The sequence below is a fragment of the Chelonoidis abingdonii genome, chromosome 10 (assembly GCF_003597395.2).
Source record: "Chelonoidis abingdonii isolate Lonesome George chromosome 10, CheloAbing_2.0, whole genome shotgun sequence".
NCBI classification, from domain to species: Eukaryota; Metazoa; Chordata; order Testudines; family Testudinidae; genus Chelonoidis; species Chelonoidis abingdonii.
The window spans coordinates 40,625,182-40,642,486 of record NC_133778.1 but is presented as its reverse complement, the minus strand read 5'-3'; the positions used below and the strand labels follow the sequence as shown (position 1 = coordinate 40,642,486).

Genomic DNA, 17,305 nt, shown 5'->3' with positions numbered 1-17,305 from the left:
TTACGTTCTGCCTCGCACATCCTCCAGAACACGACATTCTTTTGGAAGACACTACGACTAGTGATGATACACGAAGCCAGAAAGACCAGGGTTTAATTTTCAGACACCAGCTTGAGTCTGGAGTACTATTAACGGGCCAACTGCCAGAAAAGGAGCATGCTGGGAAAGGCTCCTATACAAAGAGTGAGCCCACAGTTATACTTCATAGTGCTCCTTGGAGAGAATAAGCTGTAATTCTGGTGTATGAAAATAGCCCTGAAATAATAGTAAAAATAGCTGTGATTTTGCTTACATAGGAAAACTTTTCTTTAATTTGTATTTTGCTAATCTATGTAAAAATCCAGCTGCGTTTTAAGAATTCCAGCTTCCACTATCACAAGTTTATTCACATGCCTTAAGAATAAACTTTGAGACCCAAATCCCTTTTTGGGTGCATAAGCTTTGATCAACTAATGCTGTGCATCTTCTATTTCCTAACAGCAGATTTAACCTGTTAAAATAAAACAAATCTGATTTTATCATTCAGACCATTGACCTTTCTCTGCTGTCCTGCAGTCTTTGCTTGCCATTGCTTCTCATTGATTTCCACTCCGTACCTCACCCCAAAGTTCATTTACGGGAATTTCATTCCAAAGATTGCATGTTTTTTGGCTTTGCACTGAAAGGGCACCTTAAGTATAAGCAGAAAATTAACACCTGAGGGAGCCAAGTAAGGAATCAGGTCAGATTCGCTCTTCCAATGCCATCTGAAAAAACAGTGGAACTGGACCAAATGTTATCCCCCCAACTACTTTTAAGATGATCTACAATGAGCCCAGCGTATCTGCCAGTCACATTACTTCCCCTTCCTGACCCATCAGTTTTAAATTTTGTACACTCTGGGATGTCAGCTCTAGAATATGCACAATTTGATTTGAATGTCTCATCTTCTGAGCATGCATTCAAATACTCCTACAGTGACAAGCCCATGATAACTTACTTCCTAGCCCAAATATTCCCAGACTGTTCCCCCAACATGGTGAGCATGCAATTGCTTTCTGATACTCCTACCACGTTCGACTGACAGTCTGATACAGACCCTCATTCTGTTCAGCTAAAAGATCTGAGGCCCAAGTCCAGACTGCAAGAAAATGGATTTGGGATAGGGTGGACGGGAAAGAGGACAGAACAATGTCTTTCTTTTAACAATGAAAATTGTGGTCATTAAACTGAACGCACTGTAAACAAGTGGCCTTCCTTGCGGCAGCCCTGCCAGTGTTCCCCTGCCTCAGTTTCTCTCTTGGGTTCCCAATAGGTCCACATGAGCTTTTTCTCTAGTCCTCCTACAGTTTATCAGCCAAAACACAGTGCAAAAGTCCCAAACCAAATGTCCCACAGCATAGTCCACATCAGCCCTGTGCAAGTAATCTTTGAGCCCTGGCTTCATTCTCACCATCCTGGTTTCTTTTACCAGATGTGGACTCTTGGAGTCCTCCTCTAACCCTCCACCCCAGCACTTCTGGGGCACAACCCACTCTTCCTAGTGGGAGTTCTCACAGTTTCTCCACTGGTTCCTCTGGGACCCAGCTCTCTGGCAAAGAGACATCAGCAGGTAAGTCTCTCTGCTGCTCCTCCTTCTGCAGCCCTCTCTGGCTTTTGGCTTCATCTCTCTGGCTTAGAGGCAGCAGGCACTTCCTTCTGCTGTTCCTCCTGTCTTCAGCTCTCTCCTGCCTAGCTTGGGGACACTGGCCAGCAAACCACTCTTGCTGCTCTCTCCAAGAAACCACCTTCTCTCTGGCAATTCTCATCTCCGAGTCTTCTCCCAACAACCCAGTGGATCTCACCAGGCCTCTTAGAGTTCCCCAAGCAATGCCCCACCCTGTTAATTAACCCACCTGGAGCGGAACAGGAAAGCTGAGCCCATTTTCACTTAAAAGGCCAGCTATCCTGTTACACCCTATTTCCCCCAAATAGAAAATATATTTTAAGGAGACTGCTTAAGTGCTGGTTCTGAAACTTTAGTTGATCATTTCTTTACTTTTTAGAGTTTAAAATCTCAGCTCTCTATAAAATGATGTATCAGAGCTTTCTCCCTCCCCTCAAAGGAATAAATTTTCAAACTTAAAATTATTAATGCAAATATACTTATGAGAGTTTAATTTCTGTTGCTTGAATGTATTTTAAAAGTTAGATACATGCATTGAAGAACAAAATGTTTTGGTCACCTCCCATAAATATACAGTTGTTCATATCGCAGAAGACATCTTTATTTACACTGATCTACATTTTAACTTAAAAAATATTTTGAAAACAGGATCAGAACTAAATTTTGTCAGAGGGAGAATATTGTCAAGGTTGTAGTTTTGAAGCCTAGTTCGGGAAATATCTAAACAACAAAGGCAGATTTCACTCTATTATTTCCTGTAAGGATAGAGACTAAATTCTACTTCTGTATTGTCCCCTTTTCCCTTAATGTTATGTTACTATAGCTCATTTTATCAAATTAAAAAAAAATCATTTTATTAATAAAATTGGGCATATTTCTATAGAGAATTACTGTTCCCTAAAGGCTAGTATGGCTTATTTTCTATTACAGAGTGGCCACTATTTGTTTTGTGGTAGTGCCTAGAGGCCCTATTAGAGGATCATTGTACTAGGCAAAGAATACACACATATTCCACCCCCAAAGAATTACAGTCTTAGTTATCATATGTTGCTTCCATCAGTGGATCCTGAGCTGGTTCAACAGCTTTGTAAACATGTAGGAAGAAGTGTAAAACACTGATAACTAGCAATGGACCCAAACTAAAAGCCCATATCCAAGCCCTCTTCTGAACTTTGGAAGAAGTCAGATCCAAATTTCAATTGTGCAGCTCGGTCCCATAGCTATTCCTGAGGTTCTCTCAAAGGAAAACTTGCATATTGAGTGGTCTCAGTAGTATGCATTATGGAATGTTAAAGTTTAGTGACATAATTCTGACCAGTCCTCCCCTACATGACTCCAACTTAAGCTGAGAAGTACTAGACCAAAGAGTTACCACCAACCTATAACACCCAGAGGATTTGTAAACCAACCAGCATCAGGAATTCTAGAAGAAACATCTGGAGACTTCCACATAGTGGATGTGAGCAACAGTAGAATTTAATAAGGAAACATATTGTATATCTAGAACTGATGTGCTAATCAGATGTAATAAAATAGCACAGATAAATATGTTATAGTAATATCTTTCAAATGTGGTATATATTTATCCTGTACTATATTTGAAAGAAGTTATGAATGTAACTTATCTGTGCTATTTTAGTACATCTGATTTTAGAAATCACAGCATGTTAGATTTTAACAAGACTCATTTTATATCTTCTTTTTTTTAAGAATACTGAAGCTGAAGGAAACTGAAAATAATAAATACCAACAAGAAATTGCAGAAGATTTTGTGATCGTGGCCAACAGGCAGAACAATGTGAGGCTATAGCAGGAAATTCTTAATACAAACAATACATTTTACTTTTGCGTGATTATATAGCATATGTAGGTGTTTTATATGCATATGTATATCAGCGTATTGTGTGGGCCTCATCCAAAGCCTATTGAAAGACACTTTGACTTCAACAGTCTTTGCATCAGGCCTGTGCTAGAGGAATTTCAAAGACAATTACATTTTCAGGGTATCTCACTGAAACCTTTTATCACTTTTTAGGTTCTTGGCATCTATTGTGGTGAACAATGCAAATAGTTGCCTTGGGTGTAAACCTTAAGTAGCATACAGAGAGATGAATTTCTTTGGCAAGGAGGTATCACTGACTTAAGTCATAATTATATGCAAATTTGATAGCGATGAAGTTCAAATGGCTGAAAAATGTCAAGCCTGGCAAAACAAACATTTGTGACAGCAAACCACAAAAAACAAATGGGAATGCTAAAAAGGCCAAACCCGTCTCTGGTTACTGTTAGTGAAAAACCTTTGATGACATTGCCGTAGCTTAGAATTGCAGTTTGCTTCAGCAGAGACTTTTAGGGTTTTTCGTAGTTTATGAATGCTGAGCCCCTTGCAGTCAGTGACACTGCTTTTGAAGTTCCCTCATAAATAAAAATGTATTTAAAAATCTACATAATGTCAATAGCAAAACTCTCATTAAATCAGTAGGGGCAGGAGTAGTCTCAAGTGCACGACACTCCTTTTCTTTTCCTAGGATTTTGTTTAGGGAGGATGATCTTGGTTTGGGAATAGGAGTCAAGAATAGGAGTCTTGTGACCTTCCTTAGCCAAGACATGAAAGGCCCAATTCGAGAGGTGCTGAGGATTCTCAAATCTTATTGATGTCCATTGGGAATCGAGGATACTCATCACATTCAGGATCAGGCTCTTAATGCTGCTATGCTCCCATTTTCTCAACTATGCAATGGGGATAATAGCACCCACCTCACAGGAGTGTTGCAAGGATATATTCATTAATGTTCGTAAATCACTTTGAGAAAGTAGAAATAAGATGGTGGTTTAATAAGAACACAAGAACAGCCATACTGGGTCAGACCAATTGTCCATCTAGCCCAGTATCCTGTCCTCCAACAGCAGCCAGTGCCAGATGCTTCAGAGGAAACGAACAAAACAGACAATTATCAAGTGATCCATGTCATCTAGTCCCAGCTTCTGTCAATCAGAAGCTAAGGGACACCCAGAACATGGTGCTGCATCCCTTGATTTCTTTTATTGGCAGTCTTCTTTTACTCACCAGTGTACCTATTTGCTAAATTAAGGGTCTTCCATTTAAGAGATCCTTATAAAATGGATTGCTGCCTGATTATTTGTACCGTAATTTCCTAAATATTAGATTATTGATGTAGGCCACATAGGCACAACCCTGTTGATTTCAAAGTGGTTGTGCACAGCCAGGTGCAGGATTGGAACCTAAATTGCTGGCTTGACTTCGATATTTCTAACTAACCTAATTTTTCTGTAGAAACTGTAATTACCTCTCACTGAAAAATACTCCAATCAACAAAAATAATTGAATCAACAACATTACACAATCTATGTGCTAGAATTTCTACAGTGAAATTAGGTTCACTGGCATATCAAGGGATAAAATAGAGGAAGAACAGGATAGCGGGGGAAATCTTTAAAGATATGAAAAATGTTCCTGTTTCCTCTGCAGAGAGTGGGGAACGAAATAGTGGAGGAAAAGCGGTTTAGTGCTGTCTTTTCTACCTTGTATTATATTATATCTTTATATAGCAGGGGTAGGCAACCTATGGCATGATTTTCCTTGACACTCACACTGTCCGGGTCCTGGCCACCTGTCCGTGGGCTCTGCATTTTAACTGAATTTTAAATGAAGCTTCTTAAAAATTTTAAAAACCTTATTTACTTTACATACAACAATAATTTAGTTATATATTATAGACTTGTAGAAAGAGACCTTCTAAAAACATTAAAATGTATTACCAGCACACAAAACCTTAAATTAGAGTGTATAAATGAAGACTCGGCACATCACTTCTGAAAGGTTGCCAACCCCTGTTATATAGTTTTAACCTCAAACAGTCCTAAAATGCTTCACCAACCACATGGGGCAAGGATCATCTTTTTGCATTTGTACAGCATGTAGCCATGACTGGGGCTTCTAGATGCTATAGTACTGCAAATAATAATAACCACATAGAGCATATTAAAGTCCAACCCTGGAACAGATGGTGGCAGCCAGCCTGGGCATAGCACAGTATTGGGACAAGCTTTGAGGAAAGTTTGGCAAAAGGACACAAGGGTTCTTATGGAGTCTTCAATGTCCTCTAGGCTCAGACAGGAAATCAGATTTTTAGGAGGGCTGTAAAACGTCTCAGCTAAAACAATGACCGATGCTTACTAAAATGATTTATTTGCTCCTGTACAGACTGTCTATACTTTCTGTTTAACTAAAGATAGTGTTGCCTTTTAGTCTTTTTAAAAGTTTACCAAATTTCAAATAAAATGAATATACTGCTTAGAAAAAGTATACACATCCTATATTATTGCCTGCCACGCAGACTTACACCCTCTCTCTTTTTCTTTTTTTTAAATTCTGTGTCCAAGATGAACAACTCAGTAACTGTAACTGCTTCTGGCCGAGTAGTGAAAAAGCGTTTTAACGTGCTGGATGATGACCCAGAACAAGAGGTAATTGTGATACAGTGAGCTAAAAAGGACCAAAAGATTGGCCAAGGAGTTGAGCCATCAAGAACTTTTAGCCACATTAAGTTCTACATTCATTCTTTATCGCTCTCCTTCTGCTGCCTTCATTCCCCTCCCTTTGCTTTCTTCTCCCATCTTTATGTCTTTCTTCTTCTTTGTTGCTATTGGTGCCCGAAAGTGTCTTCCTCATTTAAGGACTGATCCTAGTCCCATTGAAATCAATGGCAAAACACTCAGTGACTTAAGTGGTATGAGACCAAACCCTTAATGTGAGAAACTACAACCATTCTCTCCATTCAGATTTCTCCTTAAAACATTTCTACTGAAAAACTTTTCAGTAGTAAATACAAAGAAACAAAATTTTAAATTATATTTTTGCGTTGAGACTGGATCTTCCGATTCCCAGAATCTGGTCTGTGGTGTCTGAACTATATTGTCTCTCCACTCTGCTGTAGCATGTAAACTCACCCAGGGACCATCTCTTCCTCTGCTATGAACAGAACTGAGCACACACTGATACATTATTGACTGTGAACAAAAATACTCTGTAACTAGTCACTCATGAAATTTTTCTTTGTTTTCAATATAATTGAACAGTTTAAAAAAAAAGTGGGTGATGGTGGGAACTCCTGTGACATCACTATTCGAGTTTAAGCTACAATGTGGCTATATAAAATCATAGGACTGGAAGGGACCTCAAGAGGTCATCCAGTCCAGTCCTCTGCACTCATGACAGAACTAAGTATGATCTAGACCATCCCTGAATGGTGTTTGTCTAACCTGCTATTAAAAATCTCCAATGATGGAGATTCTACAACCTTGCTAGGCAATTTATTCCACTACTGAGCAGGTCTGATTCAGATCCTCAGATTAATTATGATGTATCCTTCCAGCTTGCTGATCTCTTCCCAGTTTTATTTCTTCTTTATTTCATTCATTCATTCAATCTTTGCATTTTGTTTCAACTTGGACCAGAAACAAGTATGAGAATTACTAGTTCACGAGGCTGGAGCTTGCCCCTGCTAATAGTCTTGAAGTGCAGAAAAAGGGGCGAAAATCTTCAAGTAGTCTTCTTTTTCATTTTGTTAGCTTATACTCATTTTATTTTACCCTGGATATAAATACATTATAGTCTTGAAGACTATGAAGAATGTGTCAAGCCTGCTGTGGCTTTGCCACTCCTAAGTAATGCAGACATCGAAAAGGGGGGGAGGGGAGTAGAACGGGGTGTGAGAGACTGGTGGTTGAATCCTCCAGGATTCAATGTAAAACTTTTTGCTAGATCATTCTAGCTAAAGTGCTTCAGCTAAACCTCTCTTCTCCCTAGTCTTCTCTTCCCAACCCCACAAGGGTAACTAAGGAATGAGCCAGAAGACTTCTCCAGTTATCTGAACAGCACCTTTCTGAAATAGGACTGTTATTTCCACCCGTAAAGACAGGACCCTGATATGCCCTTAGTTAGATAACATGGGTTGTCAGATAAATAACGTTTGGATAGTTTAAGCTACACTGTTATGAAAAGAGGTCTGAAGCATCTAATTGGCCAGTGAAAGTTCTGAGTGTTTGGGTACCCATGTAACTGCATAGTTCGCCACTCTTTGGTCAGGTTAGCCTACCTCAAATTTTGATGCCAATGGATCCTAACTAGAGGGGTTAGTCAGCCAACTTGGTAAATTGCAGGGAAATTATTTAAGTTTTTTTTTAATTGAATATTTTCAAATTAAAAACACTACATTGCCGAGGTCTTCACGTAGTGTTTGAAAAACATATTTTAGCTCTCAGCTAGGACTCAGCTGAAATTCACACTGAAATGAGAATTCTAATTCCTCAGCTTCTGGCAACCATTTCCACTGTTGTTGCCATGGGAATGGATACCAGCTCAGTGAAAACAGGGTAAGTTTTTACATAGCCCTTAAAGCTTGGAGTTAATTTATATTAATTTATAATCAACAGAATAAAAATTCCATGAAGACACTTCAGTAGTCAGAACTCCACAGATTTTGTTCCTGCTATTGAGCTTTACGCTCTGAACTATGTAGGAAATATACTTCCTTAGATTTAGACAGGAGAAGAGCAAACAAGTTATTTAGGGTATGTCTCCGCTGCATCCAGAAGCGAGTCTCCTAGCCTGCTCCACAGACTTGTGCTAGCGCTCTTAAAATAGCGGTGTAGACGGTGCTTACTTACATGTGTTGATAATAGCTTTTCCAAAACAGCCTTTCCCTCATCATAAACTGGAGCTGCTGACTGTGTGTGTATATATATATATATGTAGAGGTATGTAACTCTAAAGAGAGGCTGCAGGAGTTTTTGTGACATATACCTCTACCCCAATATGACGCTGTCCTCGGGAGCCAAAAAAATCTTACCGTGTTTTAGGTAAAACCGTGTTATATCGAATTTGCTTTGATCCGCCAGAGTGCGCAGCCCCATCCCCCGGAGCTCTGCTTTACCGCATTATAGCCGAATTCATGTTATATCGAGTCGCATTGTATCGGGGTAGAGATATATTACCCTAATAAATTTCTCAAATCTCACGGCCTAGATGTTGACAACAGGTTTAAATCATATTGCTGCTAATGTGTATAAGCAAATGGCACTGAACTGGTGCCTTTCTTCCTCTCCCTCTTGTTGTTTACAATATTCTGTCTTACATTTCCTGTGTGGTGTGTGTAAAACCCTTATACTCACACACAGGACCCTATTTTCTCTTCTTCCTCTTATATGGGGGCTCTGCTGAAATGCACTGAATAGTCTGTGGTTGGAAAGATGCCTATAGTTTACTATCTGGATGGCAGATCTGTGAACTGGGAAGCCTTCCATTTCTTTCCTTTCCCCTTCCCAAAAAACATATGTAAAGTTCTTTTAAAAATAACTGTAAAAGTCTGTTTATTAACTGGTCAACTTGAGATTTTGTTTTTTCATAAGACTTTCAAAATTGTGGACTATGAAGATGAGCTGGATTTGTTATCCGTTGTGGCAGTTACTCAGACAGGAGCTGATGGGAAAGCTCACCTTGACTTGCACTGTAATGAACATGGGATTCTACTTAAGAGTATTCCATTAGCGGAATCTTGGGATGTGGTGAGTATAATCCACTGAATTCAGTTTACAGTAACATTCCCCTATATCCACTTAACACACCGCTTTGCGTCCAAGTAACTGTTTTGTTCAATTTTTCGAGTCAGATATATAATACAGATCCCACTGGCAATTCCCATGCACAGTATCTGTGGCAGAAATTACTCAGTTGAACTTCCAAGTATTCTGTGATACAGTAGTTCATTTATCTGAAAATCTCCATAATCTTAATTCAGGATTTCTCTCAATGTGTATCAATTGCATTGAAAAATGTATCGTTTGACAATTATAAAATGCTTAATTAACCTAAGCCTTGATCCTGCAAACACTTGTGTGAGTGCTTAACTTTACAACCTTTGAATAGTCCAACTGATGGCAGTGGAACTTCTCATGTGCACAAAATTAAGTATGGGCCTAACTCTATGGGAATTTATGTATTTAGACACTTAATTCCCATTGATTTTAATGGGAATTAGGTTCCTAAATACTTTTGAAATTCTGGACCATGGTTTCTAAACACTGTCCTTGCTTTATCTGAAAGACCAATTATCCATATATGCTTTTTGTCATGTGTCCTAGGAAAATAAACAGTTTTCTTCTGTAATTTTTTTAATCAGTTCTAGGGAAGTCATATTTATATGGTACTTACACTAGCCTCTGGAAAATGAAGCTGTCATTCAAAATTATTTTCTCATTGCAGACTTACAATCATGAAGTTTACTTTGACAGAGACATTGTGTTACATATAGAACAAAAGCCTAACAGGATCTTCATCTGTTACCTTTACCAAATGGTCTGTGATAGTGCAGAGGAAGATGAACATTCAAGCCTTGAAAAAGTGGAGAGAGTTTTCTGTAAAAAAGGGGAGAGAATTTTTGAATGTTTTTAAGAGAGAAAGACTTCTGCATAGACTTCACTCTACACAATATCCATGGACTTTGTCTCTTTGGACTAGTCAAATATTATATTTCAACCACTGTGTGTTAAAAGTGTATATTTTGAGCTTAAGTATTTGTATTACTATCAGGGTTTTTAATTTCTCTTTTGCATATAAAGATAGTTGTATGTATTTTCATAGACCACAATTTAACTCATTTATTTACCTTATACTTTTGCTACTGATTATGATATTGTAACACAAATAATGATCTGATTTGTTGGCCTTGTCCACCAACCAGTTTGATTGAAATACTAGGTATCAGGCACAAGGTCTTGAACTTACATCCATACTGTTCCATATTCTCTTTTATTTATGCTTGGATCTTACATTGTTACTTTCTTTTAATTAGTCTATATTAAAGTAAAGTTTTTTAGAATAAAATTATATATAGAATAATGTGGTTGACAGTTCCAGGGTCCCTGCTACCACTGGCAAAACATACTTGTATTGATACTATCTAATATTGGAATCCATATGTCACTTTTTAATTCAATTTTAAAGAGTTATTTCTTAGGGACATTAATGATGTATATTAAAATAGAAGATTTATACAATATGAATCTGAACCCAACAAATATTTAAATATTCAAAATACAAGTGCACCTTGCAGTACCTAGGCTGTTTTGGTGGATATTTTGTATTTTATTATCCAGTATAAAACAGCTCCAGAAAGACAGTGCTTATGTTACATGTAGAAGTAGTTCAGGGTCTTTTGAATGTGAAAGTAGATGAGACCGCCTACAGATCCAGGATGAGGGCCGTGGTTGACAAATCCACTACTCAGGCACAGTGGAACCGCCAAACACAAGGACAAAGCTCCTCTGCGGGAGACAGGGCTTTCCTCAAGGTCTGGTCCCATGCTGTGGAACAAATTCCCACAGGAAGTAAGGACCACCATAAACCTCACCACCTTTCACTCCATGTGCAAGGCATGCTTCAACTTGTCTTCTCTTATATAAACACACAGCATCTTGTAGATATTTTAAACAAAATCTACCAAACAAAAACACTACACCACACACACAATTCTGTCCTGAGGAGAGAATAAGAGGATGAACCGCATGTGACAGATCTTTGTTACATCATTTAATGCACTTCTTGAAGGTGCTAAGATACTACAGTGATGAATGCAGTATAAGAACCTACATAGAATAGAATTTTAATCAATAATAACTGGGCTCTATTCTGAAATAGTAGCGGTATCAATATAGACATAGCAATCTTGCCAGATGCTAAATTATCTTCATGGAAGTCAGTGGGAAGTAATAAATAAGAGTCATTAATGAGACCTGGATAAATGTCACATGGACTGAAGGAAAGAAAAACTAAAAAGATATTCCGTAGGCAGTAGACCAATCTCCAAGTACCCAAAAAACCTTACATGTCTGCCAGGGCAGTTAAGAGTTACACAAAGAGGGTTTAAAAAACCCAAAATGTAAGTCTCTTTCCCCTTACTGGTTTTAGAGTTGATTAACAATAGACTATTTGATCATCAAAAGGCCACACTACATATTGCATTACTCTTCTGTGACACAGAGGCCCCATGCCACCCTGAACAACTAGCTTTGGCAGGAAGCAATAAAGGCAGAGATGCACAGGAACTTCCTCAGAGTTCCAATTGGGCAGAACTGATACTGAATCTGTCTCCCTGGCAATCTTATGGCAAATCTTTGTTATCTAAAAACACCCCACTCAACCTTTTCTTGACACTTTTTTTCACTTTTTGTTTTCCAAATTGGTGTTTTGTGATCATTGTGTGGTCAAAGCACTTCTCTGAATGAGAAATTTCTATTTCCAATTGTAAAGTCTTCATTAGCCTATTTACACATTATACAGTGGAGTCAGCTGTTGATCTGAAAATCTGTTGATGTTTGCATAGGTTTGTGACACTTTCCAAAGACTGTGTGTACAGAGACAGGAACTATTGTCCATTAACAACAAGTAAGCAGAACATTTGCACTTCTATTTATCAGTTTAGATCAATTTATAGTTCCAAAAATGTTCTTGTGATCTAACAGTATCCGAATGCCAAAGGGCAAGGGGATCACTGGTATCTGGTAGTGAGTTTCCGCTGCCCTGATCAGTTGAATGTACCCCAGTTCACAGATGTGATAACTTGTAAGTAAAATGTGGCATATACGATATCAATAGAGCGCTAATAACATACTGATCATGAATATTATTGTGTGGTATACAGAGGACAAATTCAAAATTTCAAACATGTTGAAAGGTATGTTATTAAAGTCAGTCTGCCAGCAGACAAAGTAAGGTGGTTTTGCCACCTTGAAGATATTTCCAAGGTACATTAAGAGAATATTGGCCTGCAATTTACATAGATGATATAACAGGACCATCAAGACAGCAGGGGTGAAAGCTGCAGGAAACATCAATTTGCAATTTAGCAAACACCAGTGGGTGGGTAAGAAACCAGCAAAGAACTTTCACTAGCAGACTCTATGTCACCTTCCTGACACCTTGAATGAACTTTACGTTGGGGGAGGGCGGGGGGGTAATCTTCAGAAGAATCTATTTCAAAGGTTCACTGGACTGTACAGGAAAGGGACAAAGAACCCCAAGTTTTATTTCATCTAAGATGACTAAGGAACTGAGCACTTAGGACTTTGTAGGAGATACTGACCAGAGGGGTTAGTCAGCCATCTTGCTGGAAGGTAGAAAGATGAGACTCTTCCCTTGAACCAAGACTGTAGTTTTGTTAAGGCAGTCTCTAAAAAGTGTTTTTCGCTTTTATTTGCTTGTATCCATTTCCATCTCTATCCTTTATATTTGAATTCACTTAAAATCTCTTTTTGTTAATAAACGTGTTTTACTTTTAATAAACCAACCCAGTTCTGTGTATGATTTAAAGTGACTGTTTACTCCGGTTAATGTGGCAAGCTGCTGGGTGTTGTATCTTTAAAGGAACAAACAAATATTGAGTGAGAGCTGCATTAGACACAGACACTCACTGCATACTTATACGTTGGTTGGGAGCATCCAGACGAGGAACTACAACAGCAAAGTATTTTAAGGCACTCAGGTTACAGGGCAAGTAGCGACAACCCCCCACTGGTATGGATTGCACCCTAGAATATGACATTCATCCAGTACTGTTTTATTAAAACGTGTTTTGTCATAAAATTTGCTTTCATATAACTTCACTTTAATACATACAATGGTAGAATGATATCAAATCAGACTAAAACAAGGCAGACTCATTCAGAGTATATGATAGAAACACACAGACATGGAGAGTACTCTTCTCTTCCTCTCCCCCTCTCTCAGTGTTCACCTGAGCAAAAGACTGGCACAGAGCAGCCTTTATGCTCACCTGCACTACATAACTAGCAGTAGTAGTCATGAAGCTCCCAGCTCACATGTGGCCTGGGAAAATGGGCAATGTCAAGCCACAACACCCCTGTGTGTTCATGTAAAGCTGTCTCCTAGTCACACGTTAGGGGATATACACAGAAAGTAGCCATGGTTGCAGTGATGTACTTTGGGTCTTCGTCATTTTGCTTCAATAGGCATTCCTGCTGCCCCTTCAGTATCCCAAAAGCACACTGGACCACCAATTTGACATGACAGAGGCATTTTCTAATTACCAGTTGCTAATATCCTCATAATTTTCCTCAGAGTAACAAAGGGAGTGCAAGGTCCTTGTTAATCACAGCTGACGCAGCAGCAGCAGCACTAATATCTCTAGTGTGTAATGAAAAGGTATTCTTGCATATCCCTTCCTGTACAAGCTTGAATGATTCAATATAATATTCTAGCACCATGAACCTTGCCAAGCCATCCTGTGTTTGCATCCATGAAATACCATCTGTAGTCAACCACAGCCTGTCTGATCAATGAGAAGACTCAGTTGTAGAATTCTGAATCTGATTAGGGTAACAAAGAATTGGAAAATGAGTTCTCTGAATGATTCCAGTACAGTTTGGGAAGCTTCAGCATTGTTCAAAACCATCCATTATTTCAGGATCACTCGTAACTTTGATCACACAAGTCTACAGCATTTACTTCATTGCACTCCACTCCTCCAGTCCAATGTGATCTTCTACATGCCAAGGAGCATTAGTATGTGTTGAGGGCTAGTTCCCAGATGCCTATGACACCTCTCTTGTCACCAGGGACAACAGCTGTCAAATGTGTTGTTTTATGGTGTAAGCTAAGCCTTTGTAAGGAATCTCAACCACAGCTGTCTCAGCTAGTCACTGTCAGTCCAGGAGTCATAACATTGTCCCACCAGTGGATCGAGCCTGATCTGGCTCAGAGTCTGCACTCCTCGCAATTCAGTTCAGCATGTAGGTGAACTGAAATCTGTACATATCCCCTTGTATTCTTTTCAGGTACCACCTCAGAATGCTCTGGATATTGTTACCATTTCTGCTCTGCTCTTCCTCCAGTATGTCATACATCAAAATTCAGAAGCTGGAAGATGCAACTATCAGCAGTGACAAAAAGGTCTCTGATACCAAGTGCAACTGTGACTGCCTTGGAAGAAGATTATGGGCTTTATGTAAGAAATTGTATAATCCTAGGTAGAAAGAAGGAGTGTTGCTGAATTACACATAGGCCATGGTACTGACAGCAGTTGATAGGCCATTATGAAAGAGATGCCCAGAAAGTCCTAGCATGAACTGCTAAAAAGAGGTGGAGAGGTGGGTGTGGACATAAAAGTACAGTTGTGATAGAAGAAAACATGCTATTTTCACAAACCAACTGTGTAACTTACAACACAACTTGTTAAGGTGACCAATCCCATAACATCCTAGCTGTAGTCTGGGTGAGATCCACTAGAGGATTAGAGCCTCTAAATATTTATAATCCCCAATCCACCAATGGAATCTGATTGCATGGGCTTCTGCACCTGTGCAGAATCCCAGTTAAATCCAAACAAACTCATTTTAAAGAAAAAAAACTAGCCTTTATGGCTGCAAAAATAACCTTATATGTGAATCAAATGTAAACGGGTAAAGTCCTGTGTATGGACAGCCCCAATTCATTTCAGGTTAGATTCTGAAACACAATATACAGCCACCAGAGAAAGGTGACATGTATTGTGCCACTGTCATCGAGCCCAGTTTTGGCCTGCATTCACTCCTGGTCTATTTTCATTTCCAGCAGACTCAATATAAAAAGCACTAAAGCACTTCTTCGGTTGCTGCTGTTGGTGAGGCCAAACTGCTGTGCAATCTCAAACTAAAGTGAAGTCTGAATAGATATATAAAATCAGGCCACATCTGGCCTGTGGACCAGGAGCTTGATAACCATATACCAGCATGTGACTGTGGAGCAGTTACCTTTCTCTCAGTTATAACCAGTGTAAAATAGATACTTGGAAATCACTTATATTAACTGAATTATTCAATATGCTAAACAGTAAGAAATATGAGTAAAGTGGAAAAATTCCGAGGATTTCCATATGGTTCCTATTTCAAGAAATTTTTTTTTTTTGATATCCACATGCTCAGCATAATTGTCTCTTTCAACATCAAAGCATGGCACTGGCACAAGGAAGAAGGAAGGAAATACCTCTGAAAATTGTGTGTAGCTTTTCAATGCATTTGAAATAAAGCGGAATATTTTATTATTTTTTCAGGGTTGCTCATTTGAAACTAAAATCTGCATTTTCTTTCCAGGCAGCAGTTCAATGGTTTAAGATCTGGAAAGCTGTGAGTTTAGCCCAACAACAAGAATTGCCTGGACTTACAAAGAGTAAAATGCTAAGCATCCTTAATTCCTACTGATTTCAGTGTGAGCTGTGGGTGTTCAGCATCTCACAGGACCAGGCCCTTATTCTACCATTCTATGAGATTTTCAAATAAAATTCAGACCTTCAAGAATTAGAACAAGGATTGATGCGCAGTCACATTGACAGAGATGTCTGCAGTGCCACTCTTTGTGCTATATGGATAAATATGTGACTTTCCACAAGCTCTACATTCAATTACATTTGTTTTTAAAGTCAACTTTAATATAATACTCAAGATCATTAAAACATATATCACAAGAATAAAACTCACAGTGTATTACTCACCACTATGCCTCTCAACCTTGCAGTGCTATGAATCACAAATATTGTATAGCATTTTGTTAGTCCATTCTTGCTATCTCTGTCCTTTCTATTAACAGCCTCTTTCTTTATTGATCCCCATTCTCCTTCATCCCTCTTCCTGTTCATAAGTAAAATGCTGCTTATGTGACTTTAATTTATCTGTAATACACTCCCATTACAAACAAAATAATGCCATATTCATGACTGCAATATCTTCAGTTACCTTTCCTGCACATGCTGAATCCTTTTTTTCCTATATCCATTAGATTAAGAGACCCTGAGAAATTACATTTTTTATTCAATATATTAACTATCTTATTATCAAATCTATGTACTTGTTTTCCTTTTGAGAAAATCACCATATATCATCCTAAATTCCATGGACCTCTTTTTACATGGAAACTGTGTCACTGTCTTTGGTACAACAAGCCATATCCTTTTTTCTCTACAGTCTGCATGTTGCCATTATCTGCAGTGGTTGAAGAAAGTATGCCAAAATAGACCTGGGCAATAATTTTCAAAAGCATCTAAGTGACTTAGTAGTCTAAATCTAGCACAAGGAAGTCAACACTAAGGCTTTGAAATTGTCTCTCATCCACATTAATTTGTATTCCAAATACTTTTAAAAGATAGTCTTATAAAGAATTATACCTTAATATTTACTTATGCAGATGTGCAGGTATTTAAAAAGGGAAACTTTTTTGTAATTATATTTCAACTTCAGATTCATCCAGACGTGGCCACTTGAAACTCCGCAGCTCCTGGTTTTAGCATATACCCAATCATGATTTTAGCAAATATTTCTATTTTGTCACAAAGTAATGTCCCGTGTACCCATCAGGAGGGCCCACCAGAATATGGCTACCAACCTTTTGTTACGCATTATTTAAACAGAAGCAATCTTTTGGAACAGTAACATTTCTTGCTTTGCACAATAAGGAAACAAGCACTTGGCTGCAACCCCTCCCCCTGTCCAAAACCCCCCACAACCATTATACATTCTTCCAGCACAACAAATGGGGGTAGTGAAACAGTCAAACGAACTGAGCTTCTTGGTACAGCTTTTGCGTAGACATCA

General features: G+C 38.6%; 1 protein-coding gene across 3 annotated transcripts in view; it reads left to right on the top strand.

The window, feature by feature from the left end:
- DCAF17 (DDB1 and CUL4 associated factor 17) overlaps positions 1–16,177 on the top strand; it is a 45,666-nt gene extending 29,489 nt beyond the window's left edge. Inside the window, exons 12-16 of one of the 3 annotated variants that reach the window (XR_012656648.1) lie at positions 3,356–3,443; positions 6,050–6,133; positions 9,077–9,232; positions 14,519–14,688; positions 15,812–16,177. Coding sequence is in view for 2 of the 3 variants with exons in the window: in XM_032771046.2 (XP_032626937.1) it covers positions 3,356–3,443; positions 6,050–6,133; positions 9,077–9,232; positions 9,930–10,118 (517 nt within the window). In the remaining variant the exon portion in view is untranslated. Of the gene's footprint in view, positions 1–3,355; positions 3,444–6,049; positions 6,134–9,076; positions 9,233–9,929; positions 13,008–14,518; positions 14,793–15,811 lie in introns of those variants that run through there. The other 2 variants (XM_075070122.1, XM_032771046.2) reach the window with 2 other exon arrangements.
- Positions 16,178–17,305: the final 1,128 nt, after the last annotated feature.